At 38.8% G+C, this 17,710-nt stretch overlaps 1 protein-coding gene across 3 annotated transcripts in view; it reads right to left on the reverse strand.

Annotated features, from left to right (window-relative positions):
- Window positions 1–17,710, reverse strand: part of megf11 (multiple EGF-like-domains 11) — a 114,956-nt gene that overhangs the window by 19,646 nt on the left and 77,600 nt on the right. For all 3 annotated transcript variants that reach the window (XM_089116426.1, XM_089116427.1, XM_089116424.1), the window contains exons 10-15: window positions 17,479–17,691; window positions 15,243–15,417; window positions 9,335–9,455; window positions 8,140–8,303; window positions 7,901–8,003; window positions 1,369–1,515 (exon numbers count right to left, since the gene is read on the reverse strand). In XM_089116426.1, coding sequence (XP_088972552.1) covers window positions 1,369–1,515; window positions 7,901–8,003; window positions 8,140–8,303; window positions 9,335–9,455; window positions 15,243–15,417; window positions 17,479–17,691 — 923 coding nt within the window. The remainder of the gene's footprint in view (window positions 1–1,368; window positions 1,516–7,900; window positions 8,004–8,139; window positions 8,304–9,334; window positions 9,456–15,242; window positions 15,418–17,478; window positions 17,692–17,710) is intronic.

The raw sequence follows: 17,710 nt of genomic DNA on the forward strand, positions 1-17,710 counted from the left end.
TCACCTGAACTAGCATAAGCAGAAATAATGAGGGGGTTTTGTCGGCCTCACGGTCCCGCTCATCGTTTCACAGAGCATGAGGGCTCAGTCTGTCTCTGTCACTCAGCTCTGTCCAAGATGGGAGCTCCTGTGGTTCATTTTTCTTCATTAGAGTCTTGATTTGCTTTAATTGCTGTAGATTTGTGTAATGCAGGAGTAGTGTGTGCTGACCTTTTCACCATGGGTGGTGGGCTTTAGTAATTACGATAATTGTACAACAACGAACAGTGTGGTGAAGATTAATCACATTCCCTTTCCCTTTACTCTGTAATCTTTGAACACACACACCTGCACTCACAACTCCTTACAGGGCGAATCTCACGAAACATTCCCAGACACTCTCATCATTCTTCAAAAAAAATAAATAAATACATGATAAATTGTAAGAATTAGTTTACTGATGTTGTTTACTAAAAGCATTGGATAATGCATAAAATCCCATTCTCATTACTATAATATAAATAAAGTTCCAAACATAGGTTTGGGAGGAGGCTAATCATTCAGTCCTCATGTCAATCATCATTACGAGCGGACGGGAGCAGCAGTCATTACGCCATCCCATGCAGTGACAATTCTTCCAGCATCCCTCCACCTCCCCATCCCCTCCTCTATTTCTATAATTGTTCCTCTACACAGTACAATTACAGGAGGGTTGAGATAAGAGCCCAAGCCGAGCCTCGAGGACGAGACTCCTTCGAGGACAGCGAGCCATGTTTGTTTACCATTAACTATCAAGCCTGAATGGGTAGACGAAATTGTGAAATAATATATAATTTAGGTTGTATTAGTCCATCTAAAAGTATACATCATGTTAGTACTGTACATGTTGGACGTCTTAAAAATGTAAAAAAGCAATTTTTATTAGAAGTAAAAATGGAATGGATGAATGATAGATATGAAATTCCCCTGCCTCCTGCCATACAGACTAACTGCTGTAGTATTTTGTTTTCAATCTTTGAAAATGACAAGCAATCAGTCGCCTTATCTGTGGTAAAGAGAGACAGCAAGAGCGAGACGAAGACGACCCCCGAGAGGCTGAGTAAACACTCCTCCTCATGGAGAGGCTGATGAGAGCCCCACATGGACACTGCATCTCTACAGCGATCCAGGGCTGAAGTGATTAAGATGTGTGTGATTAAAGATTTGTTCATGACTCCTCCCTAAGTGCATCCCTCTTCAAGCGTCCCCACTCCACTCCCAGAGGGTCACCGTCTGGATGTAACAGTTGTGACCCCACTAGTTGTTTATCGTCTTGTTTGAAGTGTGTTCGAATCAAACACTTGTGCGACAAGCTTTGAGAAGGTGACAGGAAGGAGAAAGGAAGCTTACTTCTCTTGCAGGAAGTCCCTCGGTAGCCAGGAGCGCACACGCAGGTTCCGTCTTCAGGAGAGCAGGAGCCTCCGTTCTGGCACGAGCAGGTCATGGAGCAGTTAGGCCCCCAGAAGCCTTGAGGACAGATGCTGTCACAGTGGATGCCTGTTAAAAGAATGAGCGAAGCATTAGAGCTTGTTGTCCAAGTGCTTTCCTATTTTCTATTACAGCAGAAAAAAAAACGAAGTGGGGATGGATGCAGACAAGTGACATAAACAAAAACATAATAAATCAGATGCTTGCTTGAAAAAGAGTCAAACCATGTATGAGGGGTGAATGCCTGAACCTTGAGGCCACTGCTTTTGTAGTAAGCTAGTATAACATATTCTATTGGGATCGCAACAGAGCACCAAGCAGTCTTCTCTGAGAGCAAAGTCCTGGTTTCAAAAGATTTGGGGTGTGTGTAGGTTCAGGCATCTCTTGGCCGCAGCACTGGCCCGCTCTGTGCTGTGCTCTGCATGCATTTTTGATCAGACTGGGCCTCCCTGCCAGTGTAGAGTGTTCATTAACAGGGCCAAGTCCCTCGAGTGGTTGGTCCTCCTCTCCCATTCTCTTTCAGCATGGTTTGTGGATAGATTTCCACTAGGGACATGCTCAAGTTCACACGCACAAATATATAAAGAAGAGACCTACTATATTGTTTCAAAGTGTTGTAATGTAATGACATTATCTGGTCATATTGGGGTTACAACACAAAAAAATAACAATAACAATAAACACACACTCTCACAAGCTTACCAAAGAGCTGCCATAGTAAGAAAAAAAAGGTAAATACACACTATGTGTGATACTGTGTGATAATAATAATAAACAATACAAATTTATAAAATATGAATATACTGTATATGACAAAATATATAATAAAGTACACTGATCTTCAATAAATAGAATCCTATCACAGATAATATACCCAGAATAAACAAATATTTCAGTTATATGAACACCAGTGTGTGTGTATATAAAGAACAATATTTATTTGAATAAAATATATAAATGTTACTGCAAAGAAAATTTTTATTCTAATAGATTTATATTATAAATATATTTAGTTGCCTTTACTAATCAGATTAAACCATATATTATTATAAAATTATATATATAACACAGTATTAGTTTGGTGTTCCTAATATTGTGTGTATATATATATATATATATGTAGCCATCAGAGGATGGGTACATGGTGGCCATAAAGGGATGGACATGGTCAGAAACAATGCTCAGGTAGGCCGTGGCATTTAAACGATGTCCAATTGGCACTAAAGGCCCTAAAGTGTGCCAAGAAAACATCCCCCACACCATTACACCACCACACCAGCCTGCACAGTGGTAACAAGGTATGATGGATCCATGTTCTCATTCTGTTTACGCCAAATTCTGACTCTACCATCTGAATGTCTCAACAGATATCAAGACTCATCAGACCAGGCAACATTTTCCCAGTCTTCAACTGTCCAATTTTGGTGAGCTCTTGCAAATTGTAGTCTCTTTTTCTTATTTGTAGTGGAGATGAGTGTTACCCGGTGGGGTCTTCTGAAATTGAACAGGTGTTCCTAATAATCCTTTAGGTGAGGGTATGTGTGTATATATATATATATATATATATATATATATATATATATATATACATACATATATATATAAAGACTGATTTGCAGTTTTAACCACGTTACAATTGATGTCAAAATTAATATCAGTTCATTACATCTCATTCATTTCTACCACTTTCTAAGTTAGCAGTAACCACATGGAGCAGAGCTTAGTAAAGGGGCAATTGGCAGAACTAGTGTTTATTAAAATAGTGTTACTATTAAAATTCCTAACTATAAATAGATATATTTATTAAACAATTGTGTCGCCGCTGCCATTATAAAAGCAATCAGCACTACAATGATTTGACCACGGTTATGCCCTACACCATTTACCTTTAATAAAATCAGTGTAATGCTCAGCTTCCAGTGACTTACTGCTTTAATAATACAACTTAAATAAATTAGCATCTATACATTTCTCACTCCATAAGCAAGATGGCATAGAAGGGAGAAATGATGTGCACACATTTTCTCACACACATCCTTTCAAGCTGAAAGCTCAGGAACCTCATTTGCAATTTTCTTTGACAGAGACTTTTCTGAGCGAGTGGCACGGCCCATTAAAATGGAATTAGTCCCAGGTCTTTGAATTAGACCAGGTCTAAACTTCAGGGACAGGCATCATAAGTGCTCCACCTCTGTGGCAGAACAGAGAGGTGTCCGGGTGGGGGGCAACAAGGATGTGCGATTAAGACAACGCACATCAAAGCAGGGGTGAGCCTGTTTGAGCTTCTGCTGGGCGGAAAAAAAGTCCTGCATTTTCTTTATTGTCAGCAATGAATGTTAATAGAAGAGTGCCCTGAAAGCCTAACAGTGACAAAAAGAGGGGCTTTTGAGCATAGCGTGGGAGAAGAAAGAGAAGAAGTGACTGTCTGCATATGAGACTTTTCTATAGCAGAGAAATGCCAGGGGGACCAGCAGCCAAATTAATGAGTGAAGAGCAAGTACCATCATAGACCATCACTTTCCACCACACTTTACATGTTAAGTGGACACACGAGTGCACATGCCTGCACACGGGTTTCTACAGGACACTCGGTGTTATAGGATCCTTCAGTCTAGAGCCCCTGGAGCTGCTAATATTGCACGTACACGTTCTTTGCTTTCTCAGTCTATATCTCTCCTGGTTATTTTGTCTCTTTCTCTTCCTCCTACTATTAGACACAAGCACAGGTTTTATTGAAAGTGACCATTTAATTCCAGTCTCACACATCCCTCTCTTTCTCTCTTTTGATAAAACAAAGCTCTCAGCTTGTCTGTCCTTGGGCATGTCTTTATATGCTTTACTCCTCTGTTCTGTAGCCATTCTTTTCCTTTATATCTCCCAACTACAGCTCTTCAAGCTATTCTCTTAACTTTCTCACCTTACTGCTTCATAATTAATGCATTCTTTTGTGATAAATGTAATATATATATATTAGGGATGCACCGATCCACATTTTTTCACTTCCGATCCGATCCCGATACCTGACTTTGGATATCGGCCGATACCGATACTTTTCCGATACCAGAGCTGTGTTTGCTTTAACATTATTTATCATTATTGTTGATTTTATATGATGCTGAAATAAACTCCTCTCTACAAGCAAGGATGATATGTACGTATGTATGTCAATATATATATATATGTCTTTATATGCTTTACTCCTCTGTTCTGTAGCCATTCTTTTCCTTTATATCTCCCAACTACAGCTCTTCAAGCTATTCTCTAGCTTTCTCACCTTACTGCTTCATAATTAATACATTCTTTTGTGATAAATGTAATATATATATATATATATACTGTATAATATTATAATGCGTTTTTTCTTCATTTTCCCACAACCATTGTTACCCTCTTTCTGATGCTTAGAATTAAACAGGAATATTTTTTCTGCTTCTGTAACTTTGAGACTTCTATGTAAATGATTTTGTGATTATAATTTTTCAGCCAATTTCTATGACCTTTCAAGTTTGAGATTAATGGTTGAGGATTCGTAACAATCATTTTAATGGATCATTCTATTTGACTATTTAATGAAAATAACCAAATCATAATAACAAGTTAAACATTAATAGAGCTTGCAAGTTTAATATTTAACCAATCAATATTTCACAGCAGAGAGAAGCTTAAAAAATTATATTTACTATTTTTTACTATTTAATTATATTTCATTATATTTAAGAATTAGTAATGCTCTGCAATTTTAAATAAATGGTTGTTTGAGACTGGGGAGACTGGGGACTCAAAACCCCATTTATGACTCCGTGTGAGATTCCTTATCATATGTTCTGTTGCAATTTCTTGCTCAGTCTCTCTCTTAAAGTCTTAGACCTGTGTGTCTAGCTCTGTCTCTCTCAATAGCTTCCATAAATCACTGCTCTGCATAGTCTCTGTGTTCAGATGCTCGACGTCTCGGAGGCCTATTTGCACCCTGGTGACTCCATTAGGCCTGGCAGATGGCGGAGACCTGGGCAGGATACAGAGCATGAGATTTCAGCGTAGCTGGCTCTTTCTAGCAGATAATGAAAGCCACATCATTTCCCAGTCCACATGGCCAGAATTTGGAGACCTGAACGGAGAGAGTTTTGGAAGGCCTGCAGGCAAAGCCATATCTACCAATTCAACCGTTTCATTTTCTCTTGTTGTATAACATGTTCACATGCCACTGTTATGTTAAAGAACTCGTCAACACAGCCCTTCAGTGATATTGGACACGCAGTGCTGAGACCACTGCAACAGAAGGTGTAAACGCAGTGTGAAAGCTGTATAAGCAAGCCACAGAACGACGGCTTCATTCTGGGTCAGCGCAATCTAATTAGGTAACATGTTCAGCAACAGTTATTATAAATACTTCATGCTTTGAGAGATTTCATATTAATTTGCCTGCAGGCTGTGTCCTGTGATTACATCTTTTGAAGGCATGATGGTCCTGTGCAGAATAATCTGAACAAAATGCACACACACAAACACACATAATATAGAATTACTTTAGGAGCTGACATAAAAATGTGCTATTGCTTTGCAATTGAAATAAAATGAGATTTCATATGTTTTCATAATTATTGAAATAAATATCATGCATTTCCCCCTGGATGAAGGCAGTTTAAGGATTAATATTTTCTGGATTAAAAAGACAGACAACATTGATTTTATTGTCTCTTGTTTACATTAAAAGATTAAATTGATTAATATTGTGATATTTATTGGAAAAGCCATTATTATAAACACTTTTGGTCTGATTTTTAAGGAGCTGCCGTCATCACTTTCTTCCTGACTGCTCTCCTCACTATGACACTATTTGCTCACTATAGAAATTAAATACAGGTTCAAGCTGTATTTTTTTATTTTATATTAACATTAATGACACAGATAACAGCAGGACTATTAGGCTGCTGTCACTTTAAGACCGAATACACGGACCGAATATACTGAGCTAACACACATCCGTTTCCTTTTTCAACTTCAATGACATAACCGAGTGAATACTCGCCGAGGTGGGTGCTATCTATGTGTGCGGCTGTGTGCACATATAACAACTTTTTTCGCCTCTTGTTTCGTATTTAAAATCCTTTGAATGTATAAATTGGCAAGAAAAAACACATCCAACTGAAAAATCTTCACTCTATGATGACATGCGTGCCGAACTGTGGGGCCTGATCCGTATGGATCTCGGTTTAACTGTGATCCTTTGCACCCATATTAACGACTACTAATTAATGAACACACTTGAAGAGTGTGACAGGGACACGTTTACTTACTGGCGTAGGATTTTTCTTCATCTCTGGTAATAGAGCAATCTGTTTATAAGTGAAGAGTTCAGATGCAAAGGCCTCTAAATGCCATTTGAAATTTTCTTCTAGAATGATCATTTTTATCAAGTTTGTATATTTAAGTTCAGTGATTTCACTTAAATGGCAATGATAATTACCTATTAATTGTTATTTAAGTGAAATTACTAAACTTAAATATACAAGATTGCTAAAAATCATCATTAAAGAAGAAAATTTCAAATGGCATTTAGAGGCTTTTGCATCTGAACTCTTCACTTATAAACAGATTGCTCTATTACCAGAGATGAAGAAAAATCCTACGCCAGTAAGTAAACGTGTCCCTGTCCCTCCAAAATTTTGGTGAATATAACAATAAACCCTTGATTATAACAATAATCTACAGCAGATGTTTCTGGGGGAAAATTATTGATATATTAAATTTGCCTCATGGAGACATAATGTGGTATCGTGAGACATCTCAATGTCTTCAAATCTTTGCCAGATGACTTTTATAATGAGTAGCAGTAGTATGACTTGTCTGTTTCACACAGCTTGTGAAGAGAGCGCTGTAGCGTAACTGAAACAGCAGGCTCTCACTGTGCTTTCACACCGACTGTGTTTGTGCAGCGTAACAACTGCAACTCTATACAGAAAGTAAAGTAATTTCTGGGTAGCCAGATTACAAGGTACAAGCATTTCCTATAAGAACAGCCATGATACTGTATATAAAATAGGCTATTGATATTTAGTACTTGAACATGTTGAAAATCACCATGAAATCTATTTTACATGAAGAGAGGGTCACATTTACCTCCAAATACAGGTAATTAATCTACATGGAACAAACCCAAACCTCAAAGCGTATCTATAAACTAAAATATTTATACTAAACTCAAAAAAAGGCTGGGTTGTTTCAACCCATTTTTTCATCAAATAAGCAATAAGTGACATGTGAAGGCCAAGTATGGTAAACTCAGCATTTGTAGAGGACAAATGTTGAATTAGTATTGGTTATCATACTTGGCCTTCACATGTCACTTATTACTTATTTGATGAAAAAATGGGTTGAAACAACCTAGCCTTTTTTAACAATTCAGGTTTCCTATTTTGACATGTCACTGTGATTATGTCACTGGTCTCACACTCACCTGTCCATCCTGGCAGACAGCGACAGAATCCACTCACAGGATCACATCCATCAGCGTGGTTACAGTCACAACGCTCGCGACACTCCAGCCCGTATGTGCCATCCTGTTTAACCACACAGACAAACCATCTTGTTAAGCTTAAATTGCCCTGTCATGACAAATATTTATAAATCAAATGGCCAAATGGCTGCTAGCCTCTGGCAGAGAGACAATGGAACCAGTCCCAGGAAGATACTCACGGGGCAGGATAGCTGGCAGCGGTCCCCTCTCCAGCCCGAAGAACAGGTACAGGAGCCACTGATTGGGTCACAAGCTGCACCATTGGCACACAAACAAGTCCGGTTACAGCTCAAACCCCACGTCCCGCTGGAGCACAGGATTGAGCAGTCGACACCCTGCCAACCTATAGGGACAGACATTTGTTAATTTATTTGTCAACTCAACCGTTGGTTCCTTCACTTGTTTATTTGATTAAACAGACTTTCTCTTTTTGAGTTCTATCCAAATAAACCTTCCCTGGTTTATAACAGAGTTCAATTAGTAGAGCGGGAAGCAGGCAAAGTGAGGTCACATCTTGTCAGAAGCCAGAGGATTCTCGTCTCCCTCGGCTCACACGGCAAAGCAGTCAATGAGTGGAATATATGCATGGTTTGAGGTCAACATGAGAGCAGAATGAGATAGGCAGAGAAGTTGTGTAGCACACTGGGGTTCTGCATTATGAATGGGATGAGGATTTTAAAGGTACTGTCTCTAATGAGCTCCCTCCTAAACTGAAGGGACCTAAGCGAATATTCTTTTTGTGCAAGCCTTTCCGGACAAGTCCATGTTTATGCAACAACTGAGGGCCGTCCCGCAGGTACGGTTAGCTGCGGTCAGCCAAACGCTGAGTGCTCACAGGGCTCTTGTGGATTCACACCACATTTTTTATGCTTTTACAGCCTAAAAAGGCCATATGTGTATGTAAGTGCTAAGTTGTTATGCATCCTTTGAAAGTGACCTAAAGGGACTTTGGATCCTTTGATACTGAAACACCAGTTTTTTTCCATAATGACAGAGATGGATATATGGAGAACGGATGGGTATATTATATACTATTTTTTGGGAGTGTCTGATGTGTAGTGTCCAGAAAGTGTTTGGAGCATAATGGGCTTGCTAGGCATGCCGAATGTCAATTTATAGACAGGGTTAATTCTCTAAACATTGGCGTCTGTTTTAGAGGGGATTGGAAAATGATTAATTCGTCCTAGAATAATCAATTGTAAAGATCACAACTTTTCCTTACTATTTGATTGCATATATTGATTGCATATGGATTTATTTGAACAGGTCAATCTATAGTTTTGTTTTCAGGTTGGATGCAAACCCACAATCTTGCATGATTTTCTCACTATTAATTTCTTTGTAAAGGAAGAAGGAGAGCACATTATGCCGTACCTTCTTTACAGATGCAGGAGCCATCGATTGGTAAGCAGGACGCCTGGTTGTGGCAATAACAAGTGGAAGTGCAGTTAGTACCATATAGTCCCGGCGGGCAGGTTTGGGAACAGTCATCACCCTGAAAAACACACACAGCAGAGTTGTTGAACTACACACAAAATATACATTTATACAAATAAATAAATCACATTATAATGTCCATATTACATTTTCAAATAATCGCTATTGCTCATAAAGGGATAGTTCACCCAAAAATGAAAATTCTGTCAGTATTTACTCACCCTCATGTTGTTCCAAACCCTGTAAGACCTTTGTTCATCTTCGGAACATGAATTAAGATATTTTTGATGAAATCTGAGAGCTGGATCACTCCTCCATACTAAGTCCATAGGCTTCTTGAGGGATTGAAACCTTCCGGCCTCGAAAAGTTATTAAAGACATTGTTAAAATAGTCCAAGTGACTACAGTGGCTCAATCTTAACTTTATCAAGCGACGAGAACATTTTTTGTGCGCAAAAACAAACATAAATAACGCCTGGATCACTCCTCCATATTAGTCCATAGGCTTCTTGAGGGATTAATAACTTTTCGAGGCCGGCAAGTTTCAAAGACATCGTTAAAATAGTCCAAGTGACTACAGTGGCTCAATCTTAAGTTTATCAAGCGACGAGAACACTTAACTACTTTATTTCAACTATTAATTTCCTTCTCTCTGGGCGATCTGTTGTTGTACGTCACACGCAGTCTATGTGTGACGTTTAACTGACTAGAAGCCCAAAGAGAAGGAAATGAAAAGTTGAAATAAAGGCATTATTTAAGCTTGTTTTTTCGTCGCTTGATAAATTAAGTTTGAGCCACTGTAGTCATTTGGACTATTTTAACGATGTCTTTAATAACTTTTCGAAGCTGCCAAGTTTCAATCCCTCAAGAAGCTTATGGACTAGTATGGAGGAGTGATCCAGCTCTCAGATTTCATCAAAAAATATCTTAATTTGTGTTCAGAAGATGAACGAAGGTCTTAAGGGGGTTAGAACAACATGAGGGTAAGTAAATACTGACAGAATTTTCATTTTTGGGTGAACTATCCCTTTAACTTGTCCCAGACATGTATGACGCCCAAATTGTGCAGCACCCACCTTAGCAAACCCCTAGCAATGCCTTGGCAACCACCCAGAACAACCCTACAAATGGATAAAAATGTGCAAAACCACCCAAAAGATTTCAACGACTACATACATAGCAATGCCCTGGCAACCACTAACAACCTAGGCAGGCATACATTTTTTTATAGAAAAGGTAAGATTCTAGTTATTAGAATTATTCTGTACTTATGTAACTTAACACTGCAACGTGAGAAATGTGTTGTGAAGTGTGACACTAAATCCCATCTGAGGATTCCATAAAACTTTCAACAGGAAATTTCCTGCAAAACATTCTCTACAACAAGGCAGCATATGAGTTAGATGCATTTTCAAGCGAGTTGAAAGTTAGAGAGCACATTTGCACAGCAGAAAAACTGAAGTCCGTGTGTACCTTGTGTCCTTGTTGCTATCACACAGAGCTCAACGCTAAAGGCCCGCTTTCCCCAGCTGCATTAATGAGCTGACAGCCCCTGGCCCTCGGCACCTCCATCCATCCCCCAGAAAACCATTGCTGATGACTGACAGACACTGTGTTCTTAAACCCTGTTTCCTAGCCAAACAAGACCAGCACAATCTGCGCTTTACCAGGCTCAGCAGGGAAGTCGTCTGCATCCCAGCGTCAGTCATCACCGGTGTCTTCTTGCCTCATCCCTGGCTCTGACTGACAGCTGACAAAATGATTTAGACTCCCAATTAGTGGGGTAATGGCAGTGTGCCGTGCACCTCTTGCCTCCGTCTCCCCTGTGCCGGGGATTGAGCAGCAAAGGACCCGCTCTCTCATTATCATCTGGAACTAGGTCTAAGAGGAAGGCAAGATAAGATATACCAACGGACGTCATGGGCACCAAGACGGACTGATTCTCACTCTCTATATATGTTTTGTTTCTCCCCCTTTCTTTCAATCAGTCATAATTTATCTCGCTCGCTCACTTTGATACAATCATCTCCAATATTTTCTCTGACTCCCACTCTTTTCTTTCTTGTATGCTCTCTCTCCCACATTCCCCCATTGTATTCCCCATTTCAAATGTTCTACCTCTCCATCTGCTTCGCTCGTCCATCCACTCCCCACAAGAAAAGCTTACATCTGTGGATTAATTTTTCATCAATCTACGTGCAGTTATCTTTGTTCCGTTCAAAAGTGACAGCAAGCAGACTGCTAACAATGGCAGTTCTGTTCAGCGGGAAAAAAAGACTTAAAACTATCGGTGCAGGCAGCCGAATATGGGGCGAGAAAGTTAGTTTGTTCGACTTTTCAGAAGACCTGCAATTTACTGGTGAATGGAGGTAAAAGAGCCTCTGGCTCACAAATGACCACAGGGATTTATTGAGACCCATGAATGCTCCAGATTACACTGACACAGGCCTGAGAGCACTCATTCAACTGGGTGACTAAACTCCTCTAAAAGCAGGACATACTGTATGCATATCTATTAGCATAAATAAGTAGTACAATCAAAGAGCTAGAAATGTCTTCAAACTTTGATTGGTAGATTTTAATATTCAGTGGGGTCCAAAAGTCTGGGATTCATTTTATTATATGAAAAAATTATAATTTTTAGGATATATAAATATACATATGTAAACAGATAGGCCTACTTTTTGACGCAGGACATCATGGGCACCAAGAGGGACTAACTCTCGTTCTCTCTATATATATAGGTTTTGTTTCTCCCCTCTCTTTCAATCAGTCATCATTTATCTCACTCGCTCACTTTATTACAATCATCTCCAACTTATGCAGATACTTTTTGAACAATTCTCAAATCATGCAGGATAGCAACATGACAAAATACACATGAAACAAAAAAGCATCAAATACAATTGAGGATAAAAACACAATAAAGTCCAGGACTTATTTCCGTCGTAGTCCTCAAGCATTTTTACGCCAGTGAGTTTGTGGATTTTTTCTCTCTTTGTTAATACTTCTGTTTATTGTTTGAATTATTATATTAAAATAATAATATTATATATCTTTGTTGTGCGCTTATACTGTAGCCAACACTCCATCACTATAATATAATATAAAATAAATTAGACAAAAAGCTAAATAGCAAAAGTTTCACTAGAAGTCATTCATTGAATATCTATTTATACAGTATAGCATCTATTATTTTAAAGGAGTAGTTCACTTTAAAAAAAAAAAAACTTTTGCTGAGAATTTACTCACCCCCACGTCATTCAAGATGACCATGTCATTCTTTCTTCAGTCGAAAAAGAAATTAAGGTGTTTGATGAAAACATTCTAGGATTTTTCTCCATATAATGGACTTCAATGGGAACCAAAGGGTTCAAGGTCCAAAAGACAGTGTCAGTGCAAACCGCAAACTGTTCAAAGGGCTTTGAACGATTCCAGACGATGAATAAGGGTCTTACCAAGCGAAACAATCACTCATAAAAAAATTAATAAATAAATAACAAAGTTTAAGTTTTATAAGCTCTGTGATGTGCATTTGTGACTTTTCATTTCTTTTCATTTTCATGAACGAATCTTCTCCAGAGTCAACTCGTTCATTTAGCTCGTTGAATAAACTAAATGACACGAAAAAAAGATTCGTTCATTTTGATAAACTCAGAGTTCGAACAGATGAGTCACAAACTCGCATCACAGAACAGACAAGGCGACCATTTGAACTTATAAAACTTAAACTGTTTTTAAGTGATCGTTTCGCTTGATAATACCCTTATTCATTGTCTTTGAACAGTTTGCGGTTTGCACTGACACTGTCTTTTGAACCTTGAACCCTTTGGTTCCCATTGAAGCCCATTATATGGAGAAAAATCCTGGAATGTTTTCATCAAAAACCTTAATTCCTTTTCGACTGAAGAAAGAAAGACATGGACATCTTGGATGACATGAGGGTGAGTAAATTATCAGCAAAAGTTTTTTTTAAAAGTGAACTACTCCTTTAAGCATTAAAATTCCTACCAGTACATCTATGCATTCAAGTAAAGTGTCATGAAAGCACATATGAGCATGGCATGTGTGCTTTCATCGTAGTTCTACAAGCATATTTGTTCCCTCGTTTTCCCACCTGCGTTCTCTCCAGAACCAGCAGCACCAGCACCAGCATACATGTTCCTTTCCCACACCTATAAATATCCCTCTCTCAGAACTCTATGAATGAGAGTTTCAGTGGCCATTACCTCTTATTTTCAACCCGACTGCATTTCAAATGTCAACCTTTGCTGTTCTATAGGTCCAAATGGAATGGCTCGGAAATAGAGTATTGTTTCCCAATTCTATTGCATCTCGGTCAGACGCCTTGGCCAAAGCTCCTCAAGCAGTGTTTAATAGAACTGGCAGCAGGCCCCTCCAATCTAACACAAAGAGCAGGTGGTGAAAATGAAGATACAGTCTGTGCCTCCGCCTGCTAGTTCAAATCGCTGTAGTAGCACTGCCACAGGACACAGCAACAGGCCAAGGCAGGAGTTGGCTACAGCCTCTGGTACTGAGTCTTTCTTAATCATCCCCGCTGTTCTAGTCTTTACCTGCGGCACTGTCTTTATTTTATCTGCTTTGCAACATTTTCATTATTTCTGAATGCAGCAAGAGTAAAATCAGTTCAGTGGTGGGGACTATACTTGAAACTGTAGTTTTTTTTTTTTTTCATGCTCTTTCCTTGCATCTTATTGCTTTCATTTTAGCAACACCTTTGTTCATCAGAGGGAACGGAGCGACCAGCTGGATAACAAAACATTTAGTTATTTATGTCATATAAAATCTTGTCTAGAAATCCCATTCTATTTTGGAGTGCATGTCTCTAGCGCTTCTTTCTGAGTTTGACAAGGTTTTGTGTTTAGAGTAACCCTGCTGATTAATAAGACACGAGCATTGTGAAAGTAGCATTGCTGAACTTAAAGACTCTCACACCTTGTTCCCAGCCTCCCAGCAGGAGGTGATGTGTTTATGTGTGTGTGTGAGAGAGAGAGACCACTATAGAGATCATTTTCAAAGCAATAAACTGTATTCGCTGACACTTCTGCTTTAAGTATGAAGGCACACAAACTTTTCAAAGAAAGATCAAGGAAAGTGCTGACTAGAAATGTTCTCTGAGAGGTGCTTCCAATTTTTACTTAAAATCCAAAATCATAAACCTTTATTATGTAATTATGAATTTTGCCACCTTCATATGTCATATATATGGCCATATTTAGACTTAATGGTGAACCAAGACACATTGCTGTTTACACCTGTGTCTCAAATGTGTATCTGATTTTGACGAGAGGGTCACTGATCTTTGGAACATAAACTTATACTTACTGATGATGTTACTGTATGGCGTTAAAAGCACAATATAAAATAAAATGTTTAATTTTAACTTAACTATTAAGATGATTTGTTCAGGATTCTCATTGGAGGGCTTTACTGAGATTAATCAATCATATATATATATATGTACAAAAATATATCCGTTTTACAAAAAGAATCAGATCAGACAGGTATTTTCATTTGAAGCCATATGTAATCAACAATTAAAATCATTTTATTCAGTGTAGTGGTTGATTGACAGGTTGGTAGGCGGTTTATAACCATTGTCCAAGACATATTGGTGTTTACTCTACTAATGAGGGGTTTGAGTGATGTTAATGTCAGACGTATAGGAATGGAAACTGAAAAAAGACCATCCTTTAATTCAAAACATTTGCAGCTGTAATCGTCAATGCTCAGCAGTCAATTTCAGGTGACAATATTTCAGCATGGCAAGATTTACTAGTGTTTAATGACTGTAGACAATGATAAATGATAAACATGGACTCACTGTGTAGCCTGGGGCACAGATACAGGCCCCAGTGAGACCGTGGCAGTCTGCTCCATTAGCACACTGGCAGGGCACACTACATCCTTCTCCATAGTAACCTGGGGGACAGGTCTCATTGCAGTATAGACCTGTCCATCCTGCTGTACAAGAGCATTCACCTGTCAGGGGGTGGCAGCTGAAAAAGAGAAAGACAGATAGACATTTAGGTCCAAATATGCCTGAAGATACACTGTGTATACGGCATCTAAACAGAAACACTTTGGTTTCCAGAACAAGGGAGCCAAATCTGAAAACTAAAACCCATTGAGTTCATCCATCCTTGTGTCTGGGAGCTCCACTCAGATAAATGGGATGTCCTTTCTCTCCTTCATGTAGTAATGAGCCCCAGTGTCTCAGGGCTTAATCTACCCATACCAGGCATTAACATTGCATTAGCCAGGAACGAGGCTAAGAAATAATGAATGAAGCACAGGTCGCGATAAAGAGCAAGTGCTATGCTACTGTTGAAAGGTGTTCAAATTTTTACTTGCAAGTCAAATGAAGTCAAATGGACTCAAATGGAGCTCTTTACTCACCCATGGCTACAGAGGTTAACTCGAGAGGAGTTGGCTGGAAAAGTGATGAGTGTAGGACTGAAGGCTCTGTTTAACCATAGGAGACTCAACAAAGATGTATTGTTTGTGTGAAAAAAATTTCGTCAACATTTAATCACCCTCAAGTTGTTCCAAACCTATGAGTTTCTTTCTTCAGTTGAACACAAAATAAGATCTTCTATGGTAGTCATTGACTTCCATAGTAGGAAAATAATAGTATGGAAGTCAATGGCTACTGTCAACTGTCTAATATCTCCTTTTGGGTTCAACGGACGAAAGAAACTTTACAGATTGAGTAAACGAGGGTGAGTAAATTATATGATAATTTAAATGTTTGGGTGAACTGTCCCTTTAAGTGTTAAGTGTGAGTTTGCTGTTTAGATGTGGAATTTAGTCAAATTAATGATATAGTATAGTGTTCCCTGAGCCATACTTGTGCATTGTATACATAGACCAACTTTTTTAAAATCGCACAGAAGAAATGCAAAAATGTGCCACTGACAAATGATACGGAAACAAAACAAAAATGTTCTTTGCAAGAAAATAAAGGGCATTGTAGGCATGCACAAATAAATTTACCGCATAATTCAAGCCAAAAATTATAGCTGATATTTAAATTCTTTGCTATTTTGTAAAAAAAACAAAACAACAACAACCTACAATTGATTTAAATACTAGATATATTACATCATTTTTTTACAATTACAAATATTACAATATTACATTAAGGGTGTCACGATTTTGAAATTAAAATCTGAAATTGAAATGAATTCACAATCTCGAACTTCGAATTAAAAACTGGAATCGTCGATGCCACGCCCCCACGCGTTCAACTTGCCAAGCGGAAAAAAACACGCATGTTGAAGTGCTGCGAGTCTATGGTCAACCTCCTCTAACTTAGCTACTTAGCCATTCAAAAGATAGCATGGCAACTGCAAATGCTGGAGACCCATCGACAGAACTTGAACCCCCTTCCTCTTTCATTGAAGTCGGAGGTGTGGAAGTTTTTTTGAATTATGTTGACAACGTTTGCGCTTCAAAAAAGCCACAGTTTGCAGCATCCCAAGTCTTGCGAAAGTTCCGGGAGTCTCCCGCATATTAATAGATCCCTGATGCACGCAAATTAGTTCAAATCTCCCAGAATCTAGAGTGAGCGAGCAAGAGCGAGCGTTCATGCCGAGACAGAAAAAACTGCTCCAAACAGTATTGCGCGCACGGCAGAGAGAGAGAGACCTTGCATGTGTGCCTCATGAAGCGCATGTAAGACAGAGAGCATCCTGATTGATAGAATCGAAAATGTAATCCAATCGAGGATTTGGAGAATCGTTACACCCCTATATTACATACACAACATCAACATACAAAATGAAAATAGATATTTATTTTGAGATTAGCTGAAGATTTAATAGTGTTATCAAAATATTCTGTTTTAAAACATTAACTGTAAGTAAGCATTAGATAATGGTAAAGGTAATCTAAATGTAAAAATACTGTAGGGCATCCAAAACTGAAACATCCAATATTGGCTGTACCAATAAAAAAATTAATAAAAAAAAAATCAGCTGATAACCATTATGGTACAAATATGCATTACTAGTCGATTGTTTCTCATCAGCTCATCGGTTATCAGTGGAGTGTCTCACCTGAGTGTGTTAGTGGAGTTACAGGGGCAGTATTTGTCACAGATGAGACCGTATAGGCCTGGTGGACAGAACCTGTCCTGGCAGTGAGGCCCTTTGAATCCTGTATCACACAAACATGCTCCGTTGATGTGGTAACACTTGGCCCCATTCTGACAGTCACAGTGGAGGGCGCACTGGGGTCCGTAGGTGCCGACCGGACACTCTTCCTGGCACCTGGGAACATTTGCGACAC

The sequence above is a fragment of the Pimephales promelas genome, chromosome 10 (assembly GCF_988280905.1).
Source record: "Pimephales promelas chromosome 10, fPimPro1.hap1.1, whole genome shotgun sequence".
Lineage (NCBI taxonomy): Eukaryota > Metazoa > Chordata > Actinopteri > Cypriniformes > Leuciscidae > Pimephales > Pimephales promelas.